Raw genomic sequence first — 16,272 nt, 5'->3', positions numbered from 1 at the left:
ACAATTAGATAAAGAATCAACTACGTATATAATAGAATAGATTAGGTCTGAGTAGCAATATTATGTTTATTTTAGGAGAGTTTCAGCCGCCTAAAATATTATAATTATAAGCTCCCGGGATAATTTTATGTTCATTTATTAGAATTATCATGATAATCGCTGTTTAAAAATATCGACAATTGAAAATAATGTTATCTTAATGAAAATGTAAATATATGATCATGCAGACTTAAAACATTGAGACGCTCCTATAATGGGGATTCAATGAAGCCCCATGGCCTGCTGAGGTTCGTCACATTGACACTTGGCCAAAATTTCGTTCACCAACGCATTGCACATGAGCCCAGCAACTCCCACAATGCTGTGATTAGACTTGCAAGAAATAAATCTGCGAGCTACGTGAGAACGACGCGGTCAATAATTTTCAAGTAATTTCGTCATATTAAAAATCCAAGACGATTACAAAAATTTAATTTAGTTATTAGTTATTTGATTTCATGAAATTGGTTTTAGAATTATCATAGTGTGCGCTGGAAAATTTCGTCATACGTGCCCTTGTGCGTTTCCATCAAAAACTAAACAAAAACTATGCTTGCCGAAGCACGATACTGTGCATTATTACTACAAATTGGGTCAGAATTGAGAGAGTTTTGCGCTGTGCACGTGCGCAAATGTGTGAACCTGAAATTTTGGCCAAATTTTGGTCAAAAAGATTAAATGCGGTTTGAGGTTCTGCGTCTTGAAGTTGAAGTTGTGAGCCAGGGAAATTTTGTAGGATTTTGAACGGTCTGCTGCCGCCTCCTGGCGATCGGGAGGCGGAGTTTGAGATTGAGCGTCGTAGTTCGTGTAGCTGGAAGGGAGCGTTGTACCAGAGGGCAGGTCCTCGGTTGAAGGATGGGGGTGAGGCCTTTACCCGGTCGCACCGCGCCTCAGAGCGTGGGTCGTTGGACCTTTCACCACTTCTTCTGGAGAAGTGAAGTGCGAGGCACTCCGAAACTTGCTCTGGTTCGGCCATTGTATTGTCCTGCTGAGCTAGAACTATTGAGCGAGGGGCCGTTTTGGTGGAGAGGGAGCGAACATTTTTCCACACCACTGCGCTTTGGGTATTGCTTGTGATGGACGAAACAAATTTGTTCCAGCTTGTCTTACTGGATTTCACCACTGTGTTCCGGAAGCTGGCACGGGCACGCTTGAAGGCCATCCAGAGATCGACGTTTCCGGATGATTTTTCTATCTAGACAGGGCACGGTTTTTTGCTCGATGGGTCGCTGCACACTCTTTTGTCCACCAGCATGCAGTGATGGGTGACGGAGTTTGCTTTCTGTTTTCGGGATGTTAGCAGAAGCTGCTTTTAGGATTGAGGACACGACAGTGCCACATGCCTGTGTTGGGGATAGGAAGTTGCTGGTAAGGTTTAAGGATGCTTGAAATTGGGGCCAGTTGGCGGAGCGAGTCTGCCAGCGTGCTATGTCTGTGTATGGCTTTTTTAGGGTGGAAAGCACTAGCGGGAAGTGGTCAGTGGTGCATGGGCTTGAGTGTGGGGTCCAGGTGTAATATGGGGCTATGTCTGCTGTAGTGATGCTGAGATCGATGTGACTGTAGTTACCACTAGATGTTAGGTAGGTTGGTTCTAACGTGTTGAGGAGGAAGAGGTTTGACTGAGTCATGTATCCACTTGTGAAGTAAGGTTCCGAGGGGGGTCAGAGTGGAGGGACCCCCATGAGGGGTGGTGGGCGCTTGAGTCGCTGCAGACGATGAATGGTTTGGGGAGATGGGTGATGAGAAGAGGGAGTTCGGTTTGTAGCACTGTGTTGGGTAAGTTTGGGGGGAGATAAAGAGAGCAGACTGTGAGTTTGAGTTGAGGTAAGTGTACTTGGCTTGCACAGACTTCGAGTGAGAAGGGAGCGCAGCCGTGCACCACCAATTTTGTACACCAATAAGCCTTGAACCGAACGCCTTGGATCTTTCCCGATATCCACCAATCAGCTGTGCACCACTCGGCTTTGTCCTCCTCCGGCCTTGACCACCACCTGCCGTGCACCACAAGGCCGCGGATCGAATCTGACTTCTTGGAATTGTTAAATTACGTAATTTTACGTTCACCGCATCTGAGGTTAGGTTTCAGATAGCATAGTTCTGTTCCAAAATTTATCGTCCTTCGACAAGTTGCCGTTCGACCGAGGGCTGGTTCGACCCACGGCCTAGATACGGACGGCTTGAAGTGTTGAAGGCTACGTTCCGGAAGGCAGGAATCATGATGGTCCATTACAAGCAGGGCAGTTGTGGTCTTCGGCAGGCGACCCGAGTGAGGAGACTATTGGAAGGTGAAAGTGTGGGATAGTGGGACGGACTGTTAGCAGTACTCACTACTCCCCCTCCTCTACCGCATGCCCGGTCGCAACGTGCCATTGGTGTCTGGTATCCTCGTAGGTTGCATTGTGTGTTTTGGGGCAAGAAATGTTTCCTGTTGACATAGTACGTCTGGCCAGAGGTCAGCCATTAGTTTTTGTAAGTGTGGTAGGCGAGCTAGAAGCGACCTGACGTTCCATTGCAATATTGTGAAGTTTAGCATGTGTGTGCGATAGATGAGTGCCCAACAACTTTATCTTCTTTGAGAATGGTCAGTATAAAGTCAAGGGATTCATCTTGAAGTTCTGGTGCAAAGATTTTTCGTAGAGAACTGGGTTGACCGAGCAATTTTTCCGGTCACTGGGTGTGAGTCTTCACCAATCTTCAGGATTTTGGCCTCCAGCAAAGTGTGCACCTGTTCTAATATCTTGGTGGTTATTAGCAGGGCACCTGAGCGCTGATGCATGTTCTACACTTTGGACGGGCCCACACAGTGCGTCCATAGCTTTGGTTATTCTGAATGGGTTCAGACGAGACAGTTTAGTCTGAGCGTCTGAGCTGGTGAGAATAACTTGGCGGGTGCTTTGGGGCAGGTTGTGTGCATTTTCCGCTGAGTTGAGGTCTATCCTTGCGCTTTAGGCTTCTGTAGTCTTTTTGAGTGGTTAATTGGTGGTGCTCATGCTATCTTTGGATGCTTCGTTTAGCAGGGATTGGTGAGAGTTTGAGTGGGAAGGCTTTCACACGAGTCAGATAGCACCCCACTAATAATTGAAGAGGCATCTTCGTGGGCAAGGTCGACCTTGGAAGCTGTTGGGGATAAGTTATTGGTGGTTGGTGCATTTTTCTTGGGCTTGGAGGCATTTATAATTGAAAGACTGCGCTTCTTGGTAGAAGAAGAAGGGGCAGGCTGTGCGGCTGAGCGGCGGTAAGGCTTAGACTTATGCTGCAAAGTCTGGCTTGGCGTTTCTACCATTTTCAAATGGTTAGCCCGTGGGCGCCATATATTGCGCTCTCGGCTTGGCCCTATGGTATGATTTATTATGGTTCAATAGGGCTTAAAGTACCTCGTATACTTTAGAATGATGTAAATGGGTATGTCACTTGACACAACACGTATATGGTGCTTCGAGCGAAGGAGCGTTTAAGTCGCGATCACACTGTATCACAGTTCGAACGAGGCTGTACTGTAGTAACTGTACTGGCTACTGAATGTCTTTTGTGGGTCACCGCGACCCAAATCCAGATGTAATGTGTTCTACCATTTTCTTGTTTACTAGTTGTACGTGCTAAGGTTCATTAAAATATGATCATTTTCAATTAAGGAGAGAACTTGACATAGACACAAAATAGAAATTCAGTGCCACGATTATGCACGATAGTATTTCGATGATTGAAGATTTCCCTCTACAAAGTTTTATGATCTTCTACAAAACATTACGGAACTGTTGACTTATCATCTGCACGATTATAGAAGGCTGTGGCCAATTGTTGCTGGTTGTTAGAATGGCAAATAAATGCATTCGAATTCTATGCCCTGTCTAAATTTTTTCACCTATCGGAACGCAGGCATTAGGAGACACTTTAAAAAAGAGCAATCTTTGCACGAACCTATAGAAGGAAATTTAAGGTCAGCCGGCCTTGTAAGAAAATGTTTATTTATTTCGGCATGTAATACAGATAATTAGATTCACACTTGAAGGACTTGAAGTATAAATGTTCTATAGCTTTAAAACTGTTGAGCCCAACGTAGAATGGTTCAATTGTTTAGTCCTTAAGGATTTCAAGTTCGTCCATCGACTCTTTGCTGTCTATTTAGACCAGTGGTTCCCTAACTGTTCCAGGCTTAACGCCCTCTTTGGCTCCCCAGTGAATTTCTAGCGCCCCCTCCTCCCCGAGACACATATAAAAACATACGCCTCATTCTTGATAAAATAGTACGCGGCAACTCTAAAAAAGAAAGATGAAACACAAGTGTGTATTTCACAAATAGAACCCCATTTACTTGACCAATATATTATTAGCACTTTTAACTGTTTCAGCACTAGAAACCCAGGACGTCTCGGACAAATTTACGTACCTACCGACCAAGGGGGCGGTACCGCCCACTTTGGGAACCACTGATTTAGACGTTGGGCGGGAACACTGATTTAGAATCATGGCACTGGTAAAACTGAAGTTACAATCAAACAAAGTGATCACAACACAATACTTTTGTGTGAACTCAATTTAGTGAGGAATTCAAATATATTTCTTAGTGATATCAATGCCCAAGCTTGAAAATCTTCAAGAAAACGTTTAATGGGATAATGATCGATCTTTACCCCATCGCTCTGTGACCCTGTCGAAAAAAAGTTGCTGCAAACAGACGAAAGGCTCAGTTATCGAGGGCGAGCCTCGATATTGGATAACGAAGTAAGCTATTAGCCCAAAACCCAAGTTATTTGTTCGATTAATCTCACCCGTCTTACGCAACAATCAATATAGGTGCAAAATCATTGCTGAAATGAGACTCATTCAATATGGTCATCAATAAGTCATCAATTCAATAAGTCATCAATTGATTTGAATGAAAAGCTCTAACAATTTCTTGTTGCTACCAAATTACCAACACATTCAGCCGAAACAGGAAAATGAGTACCGTAGGTAGGCGGTAGGAGCGCAGTAGTTCAACTAAGTATCTCAGCTCCTTGTGACAACCTATTGACGGCAATTTCAAACGACGTCATCATCATCGTTATGAAAACCAACCTACCGTAGTTACCACTGGTCAATTATGATGGCTTTCTAGTTTCATCCTATGCTTTCGCCATAATTCTTTTCCATTAGCATAATTTATGTAACGTTGCTTCTAGTTGATTGAATAATAATATATAATATTATTATATATTTTGAACGTGCCGAATTGTTTTAGTACGTGGTTTTAATTTTTTGCGATTGTCGAATTTTTATATTTTTTCTTAGGACAGCTGTGAATATGGTATATTTGAACTTTTTTGTTAACATAAGAGTGTGAACTTTTAATTTTTTGATGCTAGTAAAAGTTTTTTTTAGGCAGCGTGTATGACCGATTTAAAGGTCGTGACCGTAGGTCACCAAGCACCCCAATTCCAATTCCATATAGCGGTTTCAGCGTTTATTAGGCCGGAGGCCTGTCGCCGATTCTTAACATTGCAGAACATCCACAGCTTGTTGAGGGCTTGAACTCGCAACTCACTGCTTCAGTTTTGTTTTGCTTAATTAACCGCCCGGCCAGCCGGCCTGCTTGCCGATTCTGACCGGAAACTGACGCACAGAGCTGGCCCAGGCCCAGCTGGGATCGAACCCGCACCTCACTGCTCCAATCTTGATTCTTGGTACTCTGTGAACTTTAACCGCTGGGCCTGGAAGTCTTATCAATACTGGAAGTCTTATCATTGTTTTTCAAACCACTATTTAAAATGGCATAATGACCATGGTTGAACTATAATAGTTTAACCATGAGTACAATCCATCAAGTCTTATCACTGTTCTCCTTTAATCCATGACTCCATGTTTTCCGTCATTTAAGAATTTGAGTTCCGTGAGCCTAGATATCAAAATGGACATTATTTGACTGGGGCCATTCTCCATAATTTTTAATTGTATCTCTTCACTCTGAGCGTATTCGTTTCAACTTTGACGAAATTCGGTAAGTGATTGTTTACTGTTTAAACAACATTTGGTAAGTTAAGAGATTCTGATTAGCACTTGTTTTCCTGCGTATTGGGGTTGGGATTTGTCGCTGGCCTTCGACGGTTTGACCGTAGACCGTAGTGGCTGTAGTCGTGTACCTAGTGTATAATATATTATAGTTAGGTATACAGGTCAACAGGTGTCACACCGATACCTGGTCGTAGTTTATAAAATTACCTACATACTAGTCATTTTTGCAGGTTCATGCATTCTAAATTGTCTCAATCTTCTCAAACTAAATTTGTTACATACAATGCAAATGCATTGAATGCAACAAATCCCCAACAATGGTAAAAATTACAAACAAATATTAGCTGAATTTTAAGAGGTCAAAGAGGAAATGGAAATCCTAATTCCTAGGTGGCTTTATAAAGTAATAAATGAAAATATCACTAGGCCTACTACAGATGACTAGGTGAACACTACTAGACCTAGTCTCACCTAGTGTCCTAGTCTACTACTACTAGTTCTAGTACTAAGCAGTAAGCAGTAGGCCAGTAGCCAGTAAGTAAACACTGCCCTTCCAAGTGCCCAACAGACAACAGTGAACAGCCCAACACTAGTTCAGCTAGTTGCCTATTCTACTGCCTCTGCCACTGGCACTGCCAGTACCAGTAACTGGAAAACTGTGTAGACAGTGTAATAGTCTCCTGTGAATTGGACTAAAATGCTAGTAAATTTGGCTGATTTCAGTCATTCCTTTTTTCCCGATTTATTTATAGTCATAAATAAGTAAATTGCCTGGTTTTAGTTTATTTATTCTCTACAATTTCTGAAAATTACTTATGAACTGGTTACATTACATTTACCTATGACTAATAATGATTTTTGGAAACTTGCATCCAATATTGCTATTTGTACTGGTGCTGCTGCCAGGCTCAAGCCCAGACTGTAAAGCAGCGGTTCCCAAACTCTTTCAGGCTACTCAGGCTAGCACCCCCTTTAGCTACCCAGTGAATCTCTAGCACCCCCCCCCCTCCCTGGCCTGACTGTGAGTCTGTGACAGAGGTCAGAGTCAGACAGATGCATACAAAAACAAACACCTATTTCTTGATATTTAGCATGCTGTAATTTTAAAAGGAAAAGGTTGAACTCACTTGAACACAAGTGTGTATTTCACAAATAGAACCCGATTTAGTAAACCTATATATATTTTTAAAGTTTGAAGTGTTTTAGCACTGAAATTCAAGATGGCCTGAACAAATTTACTGCCAGACTTGTGGCTGGTCTTGCAGGCAGTCTTACAGCCAATCTCCTAAGTCCAAATTTAGTGACCAAGGAATATCTCCCAAACTAATGGATTATGGATGCAGCTTGATAAAACTTGGAACATGTATTAAATAGAACCTAATGGTGATGTTTAACTTGTGAACAAATTTCACATTCATTCAGGAGTTATAGGCGATATGGTCCAAAATTCGCAGTGATAAAAGAATGTCTTTCAAACTACTGAACAGATTTGGAAGAAATTTTGAATATAAATACCTAACTACCGTACCAGGGTTGGTAATGATTAAATCTAAATGATTAAATCACTTGATTTTTTTATAAAAAACATGATTTTTTATTTTTTATTTTTATTTTTTTGATTTTTTAATTTTTTCATATATTTAAATATATTGAGTGGCAGTCTTTGATTTATATTGAGGTATTGTTATTCATGGTTTAGTATGAATGTACTATGAATGACAATTTGGTATATAAACTTGTTGCCTTGAGTGTGTGTAACCGGAAACACCGCGCGAAGTTGAAATATTTAGGGTAGCGTGCCGACTTAGTGTAGACTTTTGTACTGGTCCGAAACACAAGGGCTAAAGAGTCGCTCTTTGGTCCGGCTCTATATTCCCTTGCGTTGTAGAAAGGAGTAATGCCATAGCCTGCATCTGCGTCTCATGGTAGCCTGCATCTGCGTCTCATGATAGCCTGCGTCTGCGTCTCATAGTAGCCTGCATCTGCGTCTCATAGTAGCCTGCATCTGCGTCTCATGGTAGCTTGCATCTGCGTCTCATGGTAGCTTGCATCTGCGCCTCATGGTAGCCTGCGTCTGCGTCTCATAGTAGCCTGCATCTGCGTCTCATAGTAGCCTGCATCTGCGTCTCATGGTAGCCTGCGTCTCATGGTAGCCTGCATCTGCGTCTCATGGTAGCCCGCGTCTCATGGTAGCCCGCGTCTGCGGCTCATGATAGCCTGCGCCTGCGTCTCATGGTAGCCTGTGTCTCATGGTAGCCTGCTTCCCCTCCCTGGTAGTCGACGTACTAACTCAACTACCGCAATCGCTGGCAGCGTCTGCAGGTCCCACTGGTCGCAGGTAGCTGCTAATGGAAATTCTTCAGTTTAACTAAACTTCTTTAATTTGTTCTCAGGTCAGATACCACTACCACCTGGCGCTGATTGGTGTTGATTGTGTCACCGCTACTGTTATTCCTGTGCTCCGTCTTACTGAGGTAATTATTTTTTGTTATCAGAAGCGTGATGCATGTCATCATCACATGTGCTAAAATTACGAAAATGTCAATTATATTAGTCTATTTATCATTTTACACTTAAAATATGGTTTGGTTATTAGCTTAGAGCAGTAGATTCATAAGATTTGATTCCTAAGCAGGGAAAATCACAAAGCAAATGATAGTTCAATGTTTCTAGATTTTAAATTTACTCAAATCAAATGATTGTTCCCCTAACTAGTAATTATTTGTTTTGTAGTTTTCAAATTCTTTTCAGGGTATCGCAAATTTTGGTTTTTATTTTTTTAAATAACTTGACTTTTCGCGATTTCATGATTTGCTTTCAGTTAAAATAGAAATAAAGCAAGCCATACTGAAGTTAGCGTGCACATGAACATTCATCCTACTCATTTCAAACACCCACGAAAATATTTCCTGCCTCTTTTCTTTATTATCTGCCGTGTAATGTTGGCGCACTGCTGGATCCATGCAAGTATCGGAAATGCGCACTTCCCCGTGATTTGGTGTCACATTTTTCACTTCATCATCACAAAAAAAAGAGATAAGTGAGTTTAGATGAGCACTTCTACTCCAAATGGTCTACGTATGACCTGTTTTTCCTGTTCATTTACTTTATCCGATTTCTCTTGCGCGAATCGATCTCAGTTGATAGTCTTTTTGGGCTTTTCTTTATTAACGTAAGTCACAAATAAATTTAGTGAGCTGATTACTGTGCGCTCTAAATTACTCGTTGTCTGTACGTGCATTGTTGTTGACATTTGCAGTTGCATTTCAGCACATGTAATGAATATGGCACAAATTTGCCTTCATGGTCTGTAAGGTAGTAGGTGTAAGGTGTCCAGTTAGCTCGACGAGCAGTTATCATAATGTTCATTTGTCTTTTTATCGCTATTGTTTTAAGCTTCCGCATTGCAACAGCACCGTATAATTCTATCGAAAAGTGATAGAATTACAAATTGTACAATTATATACTATTGTACAAAGTTTAAATGTGTTTTTGCTTCGGATATGACAAATCGTTTGTTACTCATCAGATGGCGGATGGTTGGGACGACCCGTATGGCAACAGCAACAAAAACTCAGGAAGCTGGCAAACATCTGGCGCGTCAAATTTTTTTGACCCTAATGCTAGTCATGGCTTCGTGCAAGAACAAAATTTCCAGAGTTTCGACTACTCGAGCAACCCTGGCTTCGGTGCAGCTCCCTCAAACCCTGGACCTACTCCCTCAATGTTTGTACCTGGCCCCGTGAACGACATGGAAAGTCTGGGCGGCATGACGGAGGAAGACGAACCTCCCTTGCTTGAAGAACTCGGCATAGATCCTGACGCAATTCTACAGAAAACACTGAACGTGCTGAACCCTCGTCGCAATACCGACCCAGCCATGTTGCAAGACACAGATCTCGCCGGTCCTTTGGTCTTTTGCTTGGCATTTGGCAGCTTCTTGCTACTCGCTGGCAAATTACAATTTGGTGCCATCTATGGAGTAGGTCTGTTGGGCTGCGTAGCGTTGTACGGTCTTCTCAACCTCATGTCAACCAACGGCGTTGCTTTGGGTGTCGTGATCAGCGTGCTGGGCTACTGCCTATTGCCTGTCGTAGGTCTGGCAGGCCTGAATGTTTTACTGTCTCTGCAAGGAGCCGTAGGAGCTCTGCTTGCCACCACTGCCATCTTCTGGTGCTCGTGGTCGGCATCTAAGCTGTTCGTGACGGCGCTTGCCATGCACCATCAGCAGCCGCTGGTCGCTTACCCCTGCGCTTTGGTCTACTCGGTGTTCGCTCTCATTACGGTCTTCTGATGGCAATCTCACTTTATTTATTTCTCAACCCTAGGCTTAATTCAATATATTTCTATACATTCGTATTCTTATTGTATTTTTCTATTTTGTTCATGGTATCAAGTTTAAACATCCCTCTCGCCCCCAATGTGACGTTAACAGAGATATTGAATAGATGAAAAATGATGGCCCATAGTATCGAAAATAAAATGTAATCATTTATAATGTCATAAATTTGACTAACGTGTTTATGTGTCAGTTATATCCTTATTGCAAAGTAATGCTGCCCGCTCGTCCTTAGTGAAGAATACCCTTCCAGTGGAGGAGCATGCATGCCGTGTATCTACATGCATGCCGTGTATCTACATGCGTGCCGTGTATCTACATGCATGCCGTGTATCTACATGCTGCTGCGTGTGTACATGCATGCTGCGTGTGTACATGCATGCTGCGTGTGTACATGCATGCTGCGTGTGTACATGCATGCTGCGTGTGTACATGCATTGCACACAAGAAATTAGAAATTTTATTTCGGTTATTTACAGACAGATAACTTTGAAACTTGAAACACACATATAAAAAATAAATCTAAGACTTTTTTGGTTCGTGTAAATTTTCGAAAAAAATGAAAGAAAACTTGAAATTCTTAGAAAACCGGTGTTTTTTTTAAAGGCGACTTGTAAGTCCGATTTGGCGGTAAAGGGTTAATAAAGCCAATAAACGACTTGGACTGATCAGACGCTCTTACGAGTACATAGATGCTAAAGCGATGAAACTGTTGTTTGTTGCTGTCGTGCGTCCAAACCTTGAGTTCGGAAACGCCCTGTGGTCACCAAAACAAGAAAAGGACAAAAATTTAGTCAAGAGTGTTCAGAGACGTGCAGCAAGGATAATTTCGATATTAAAGGGCAACGGCAAGCCGTATGAAGAAAAGTTGAAGATAATGAAGCTTCCAAGCCTCTGCTATTGACGTCTGCGTTGTGAACTCATCGAAATATACAACTATACCCACGGTTTATACAAGGTACCAGAAGGATAACCAGAATTTGAAACAAGAACTAACACTGAGGGCCACGGCTATAAAATAAATGCGATGTAACACATCCATGCGACAACATTTCTTCTCGCTTCGAGTCACCGACATGTAGAACAGCCTCCCTGATAGCATCGTTGACGATCCGAGTTTGAACGCATTCAAGAACAGACTAGACGAAGCTATGTAGGAGCATATGTTCAGTCATGAAATGCCTAGCACCAAACGGACCAGGCATTAAGTCTGGCAGCTATCTCAATTAATTGTCAGTTATGGAAAGATCTGGTCCAGAAGGCTGGATCCATTGTGAATAAGTCACAAAAAGTACAAGAATCGGCAACAGGCCATGGGCCCTTTCCTTCACTGCCGGTACTTCTATTCTATTCTATTACTCCGATTTTAATGTTAGCGGTATAAGCTTTTATTTAGGATTAAAAAACTGAAGAGTTTCAACTTGCAACTGTTAGTCTTTTCAATTTATAATACAAAATTGAAGATTTGCATCTGTGCAAATATACCTCGTTTTACCTGGAAACTCTCACGAAAGTAGCGGTTTTATCTTTAAAAGTGGCGCTGGGTCATAGTCGGCTCTGATTGGTTCGTTTGATTGGTGGCGATTTGGTTGTTGTTGGGAGAGTTCTCTAAAATCAAAATGCGATAAAAGGATTTCAGATGTAGATTCATTGAAAGGCTGTAAGCATTGCGATTATCACCTATGCATAAGAATGGTTTGATTTAATGAAATCTAAGTATGCTATTTCTAAATGGTATTTCGTTGCGATTTGGGAAACTGGTGAAAAGCTCATAGTCATAGCCTAGGCCTATGTGCTCTAGCTAATCCAATTATCCAAATTATCCATTACCAGAGATTGGCAGAGACGAGTTATGACTGAGTGACAAACCACAGGTTTTTAAATTCAGTTCATTTTTAATTTCCTCATCTACTCAAGATTTAAACAAATTTCCTGTGTAATGTGTGTATGATAATGCTGGTATCCAGTATACCTTCCTGGTCTAATTTAGGACTCAAATTGAATTTGAGGAAGTCTAAATATGTCTGCACTCTGCTATTATGCAAATGCATGCTTTTACTTCATAGTGGCAAAGCAGAGAGTTTTTTAGACTCTCCCTCAAGTTCATTTTTGAGTCCTATAAGTAGACCAGTAAAGTATCCTGGATACCAGCATTATCATACTTAAGAAATTGGTTTAAATCTTGAGTAAATGAGGAAATTAAAAATGAACTGATTCTAAAAAAGCTCTGGTTTGCCACTATGTTTTACTTAGTTTACTAGTGGAGAGTATGCTTGCTTGCGCTTGGATTGGATATAGTAGCTAGGCTAAGCTAGCCTACCACTACCAGTAGTTCTAAACTTCTACGGTAGTTCGCTTGTAACTTGATTATTGAGTAGGTACATTGATATTTGATGATTGCTAATGGTAGGTATGTGCACAAAAAAAAATTTTCCTTTGATCATAATGAAAATTACACCACTGAAAAGAGAAAAAAAATTTAGAAAAATATATACCTAAGTATGAGTGAAGTGGGTCGAAAAATGAAAAAGATATGAATTTTTTCCTTTTTTAATTTCACCCCTAAAATGGACCAACTTCTGTCACTTTTTTTGGAAAAACTATCATTTGTAAATTGTAGGTTTCCTATGAGCCAATTTCAAAGTTTTTAGTACCATTGGAAAGCTCATGTTATAGACTCTCTAGGTATTCTAACTAGAATAAAACATTTTGGTTGAGACTTTGACTGCAGGTGGGTGGGGGAAATGGGTGCAACTGCTAGACTAGTATGGAATTTATCTACTTGGCGAGCCGCGACTGAATTTTTCGAGCCGTGGTTTTCTCATCTCGTCTCGTGCCTCGTCTCATCTCGTCTTGTGCCTTGTCTCATCTTGTCTCATGCCTTGTCTCATCTCGTCTCGTGCCTTGTCTCTTATCGTCTCGTGCCTTGTCTCTTATCGTCTCGTGTCTCGTCTCGTCTCTCGTGTCTTGTCTCGTCTCATCTCGTGTCTCATTTCATCTCATGTCTCGTTGCATGTCTCGTCTTGTCTCATGCCTCGTCTCATGTCTCATCTCCTTGTCTCATATCCAATCTCACGTCTCGTCTCATGCTTGTCTCCTCATCTCATGCCTTGTCTCATGTCTCGTCTCATGTCATGTCTTGCGTCTCATCTCACATCTCGTTTCATGCCTTGTATCATGTCCAGTCTCATATGTTTCGTCTTGTGTCTCATCTCCTCGTTCCATGTCTTGTGTCTCATCTCCTCGTTCCATGTCTTGTCTTGCGTCTCATCTCACATCTCGTCTCATGTCTCGTCTCATATCTTGTCTCATGCCTCGTCTCATGTACCCTCTCATGTCTTGTCTCATGTCTCATCTCATGTCGCAGTCTCGGCAGTAGTTCAGGACCAGCGCACCTCACTGGCTCATGACTGAACTGAACGTAAACAGCGCGACAGGACATGGTAGAAAAACTGTCCGAATGGCTGCAAAGCTCTGAAATTTCAAGAGCATGCTCTAAAAACTATAATCTTGATTTCAAATTCTTTCATTAATTTCAAAATACGATATCCCTGTTTATTTCCCGCCCAAATGTTACCTCTTGCACATCCCAGCTAAGTAGGTACTTGATAGACATTTCTCGAGAAAAAAAAATTATGTCGTCATAGTTCAAGATTTCTTAGTTCGTTTCCAAACAAAGGTCAATCAAATTAAGCTAACATTTTGGTGGGACTTTCAAAATTAAATACCTTACGCGCGCCGATGCGGAAAGTGGCTGTCCGCCATTTTGCCAGCATTGTTTACATTCAAGCGTACTTTGTGCACATACCTACTAATGGCTAATAGGATAGGCTAACTAGTTAACAACTGCCAATCTGCCATCAAAATTTCAAAGGTTTGCTAAAAAAAATTCTAAAATTATATGTAGTTAAAGTACCTAGATAGGCTAGCAAAAAATCTTGTGATGATTGTTTATGGCAAGGTGGTTTTGGTTTTACGGCTCAAAATAGCCTAATAGTAATAGGGAAGCAGCTGACATTAATTTTATTTCAAATTTTAGTTTTAGGATAATGCTGCCAATAACAATGTCTTACTCCAACATTAGCAAAGACCAACTATGGTTTAACAACCATAAATCAAGTGGTAACCATCCCTGAATAGGCTTCAGGTACAAGCCAAGGAGTGATAGTTGGCAGGGCAGAACTTGACCACGGGTGGAGGGATGGAGATTAATGCTGAGTGGCTTGTGGACCAAGTCACACAACACACACTTACATACCACACCCAGGCACACCACACTCAATCCACACTGCACTCAGCACCAACACTCTTACCTTATGGCAGGAAGTATGCCTTAGTATCCTTAGTATTTGTTTGGGACATAGCAGTCCCAGGCCACGATGGATCGCCGCCTCTGATTATCGTTCATCCGCCCTCATTTGGGCCACCTGATGCACGATGCTGTTGCTTGCTTCTCGCCGCTGGTAGTGTTGCAGGGGAGGTCGATCTGGGATTGTGCTCAGGAACACGTCTAGCTGTCTCTTGAAGTTTAGATCCCTTGGTAGGGCGTTGAACAGCCTTGGTCCTGCCACGGAGAGTGATCCTTCTCGCAGGGATTGAAATCTGACTGCGGATCTGTTACGCAGAAGAGGGATCTTGCACAGTCTCCCCCTTCTCTTGTTGTGATATGTCTGAATCTTGAAGGTCTTGCTCTCTAAGTTTGGCACTATTCCGGTTATCATTTTCCATGTGTACAGAATGACATACCTCTCACGTCTCCTCTGCAGTGAGTACAGACTCAGTCGCTGTAACCTCCCCCAGTAGTTAAAATTCTCCATCCCTCTGATCCTGGAAGTAAAGGTTTGTTGGACTCCTTCCAGTTGCCGTATTGCGCCTAGCGTGAACGGAGTCCAGAGCTGGCAGCAGTATTCAAGGATAGGTATTAGGGTTGTAGCCATCTTAATCTTGTAGCCCCAAGGGTTGTAGCCATCTTACCATTTTCTGGGCTGTTGGGAGAGCTAATGATTGTCTAGAGCCTAGAGCACACTTTGATAGCAAATGGTATGTGGCTAGCAAATGGGAACAAATAGGTGCCAAGCACAGGATTGCATAAGCAAACTAGGTCACACAATACCTAAACGTTGAACATCAATGAAAGTAAAGCAAGGAAAACACAACAGTTATGCAGTTCAAGAATTAAATCTGCAAATCCTAATTTCGCCTCTGGTAGTCTGGTATAAAGCTAGTCAGACTAAAGTTTCAACTACTCTTGACACAACAACATGATTCCCTCACTGATGTATGGGGCATTCATGACTGGATTATGAAATACAACTGGTCCTACTAAATTGTACAAGTCATTATATAGACTCCTATACTCCTAGTCGCACTAGCATCCTAATCAGTAAATATACTACTAGAAACAACTATAAAATTGGACTAAGTCACATATGTCTGGATTCAAAGTATCTAGGAAAAACGCAAGGCTCATCAACTTCAAGTTGGTATCCAAATCAAATTTTGGTTCATAGGTGGAATGTCTTATCTTCTTTCTTTATGGCCAGGAGTTGGTCAAGCGATCTTAGGTTCTCATCAAGAAGACTGTAGCTCCACACCAACCGCTCCTAAACGTCGAATAAATGCATTCATAAGAACTAGCCTTCTAGAAATATTGACATCAGGAGGATGTTTAAAACTGTTTTGTCAACCACAATGTCATGAGTAAAGTTATTCAAGGGTAGACACAACATGGTTCAAGTAAGCAAAATGAAAATTGTGCAATAAAAGGTCAGGATTAACATGAGAACCAGTGAAAACCATTCATCATTCTTTATAAACAGGCATGAAAAACTGGAAAACTTTTGTTAAGAGCTCAGTAATGACAAATATAAGCATGGTGACATTTTAATGAAATGAACTGTACT

At 41.7% G+C, this 16,272-nt stretch overlaps 1 protein-coding gene across 1 annotated transcript; it reads left to right on the top strand.

The window, feature by feature from the left end:
• The first annotated feature begins 5,913 nt into the window (after positions 1-5,913).
• LOC108665720 (protein YIPF5) lies at positions 5,914-10,552 on the top strand. The gene is made up of 3 exons (XM_018152511.1): positions 5,914-6,016; positions 8,424-8,504; positions 9,560-10,552. The coding sequence occupies exon 3, from the start codon at positions 9,560-9,562 to the stop codon at positions 10,322-10,324; it is 765 nt and encodes a 254-aa protein (XP_018008000.1). The 5' UTR covers positions 5,914-6,016; positions 8,424-8,504; the 3' UTR covers positions 10,325-10,552.
• Positions 10,553-16,272: the final 5,720 nt, after the last annotated feature.

This window comes from Hyalella azteca, unplaced genomic scaffold (genome assembly GCF_000764305.2).
Source record: "Hyalella azteca isolate HAZT.00-mixed unplaced genomic scaffold, Hazt_2.0.2 contig261, whole genome shotgun sequence".
NCBI classification, from domain to species: Eukaryota; Metazoa; Arthropoda; class Malacostraca; order Amphipoda; family Hyalellidae; genus Hyalella; species Hyalella azteca.
This window is presented reverse-complemented; position numbering and strand designations above follow the sequence as displayed.

What these genes read in the sequence shown, in the direction of transcription:
- LOC108665720 (XM_018152511.1), top strand. Translation starts at nt 9,560, where the DNA reads ATGGCGGATGGTTGGGACGACCCGTATGGCAACAGCAACAAAAACTCA.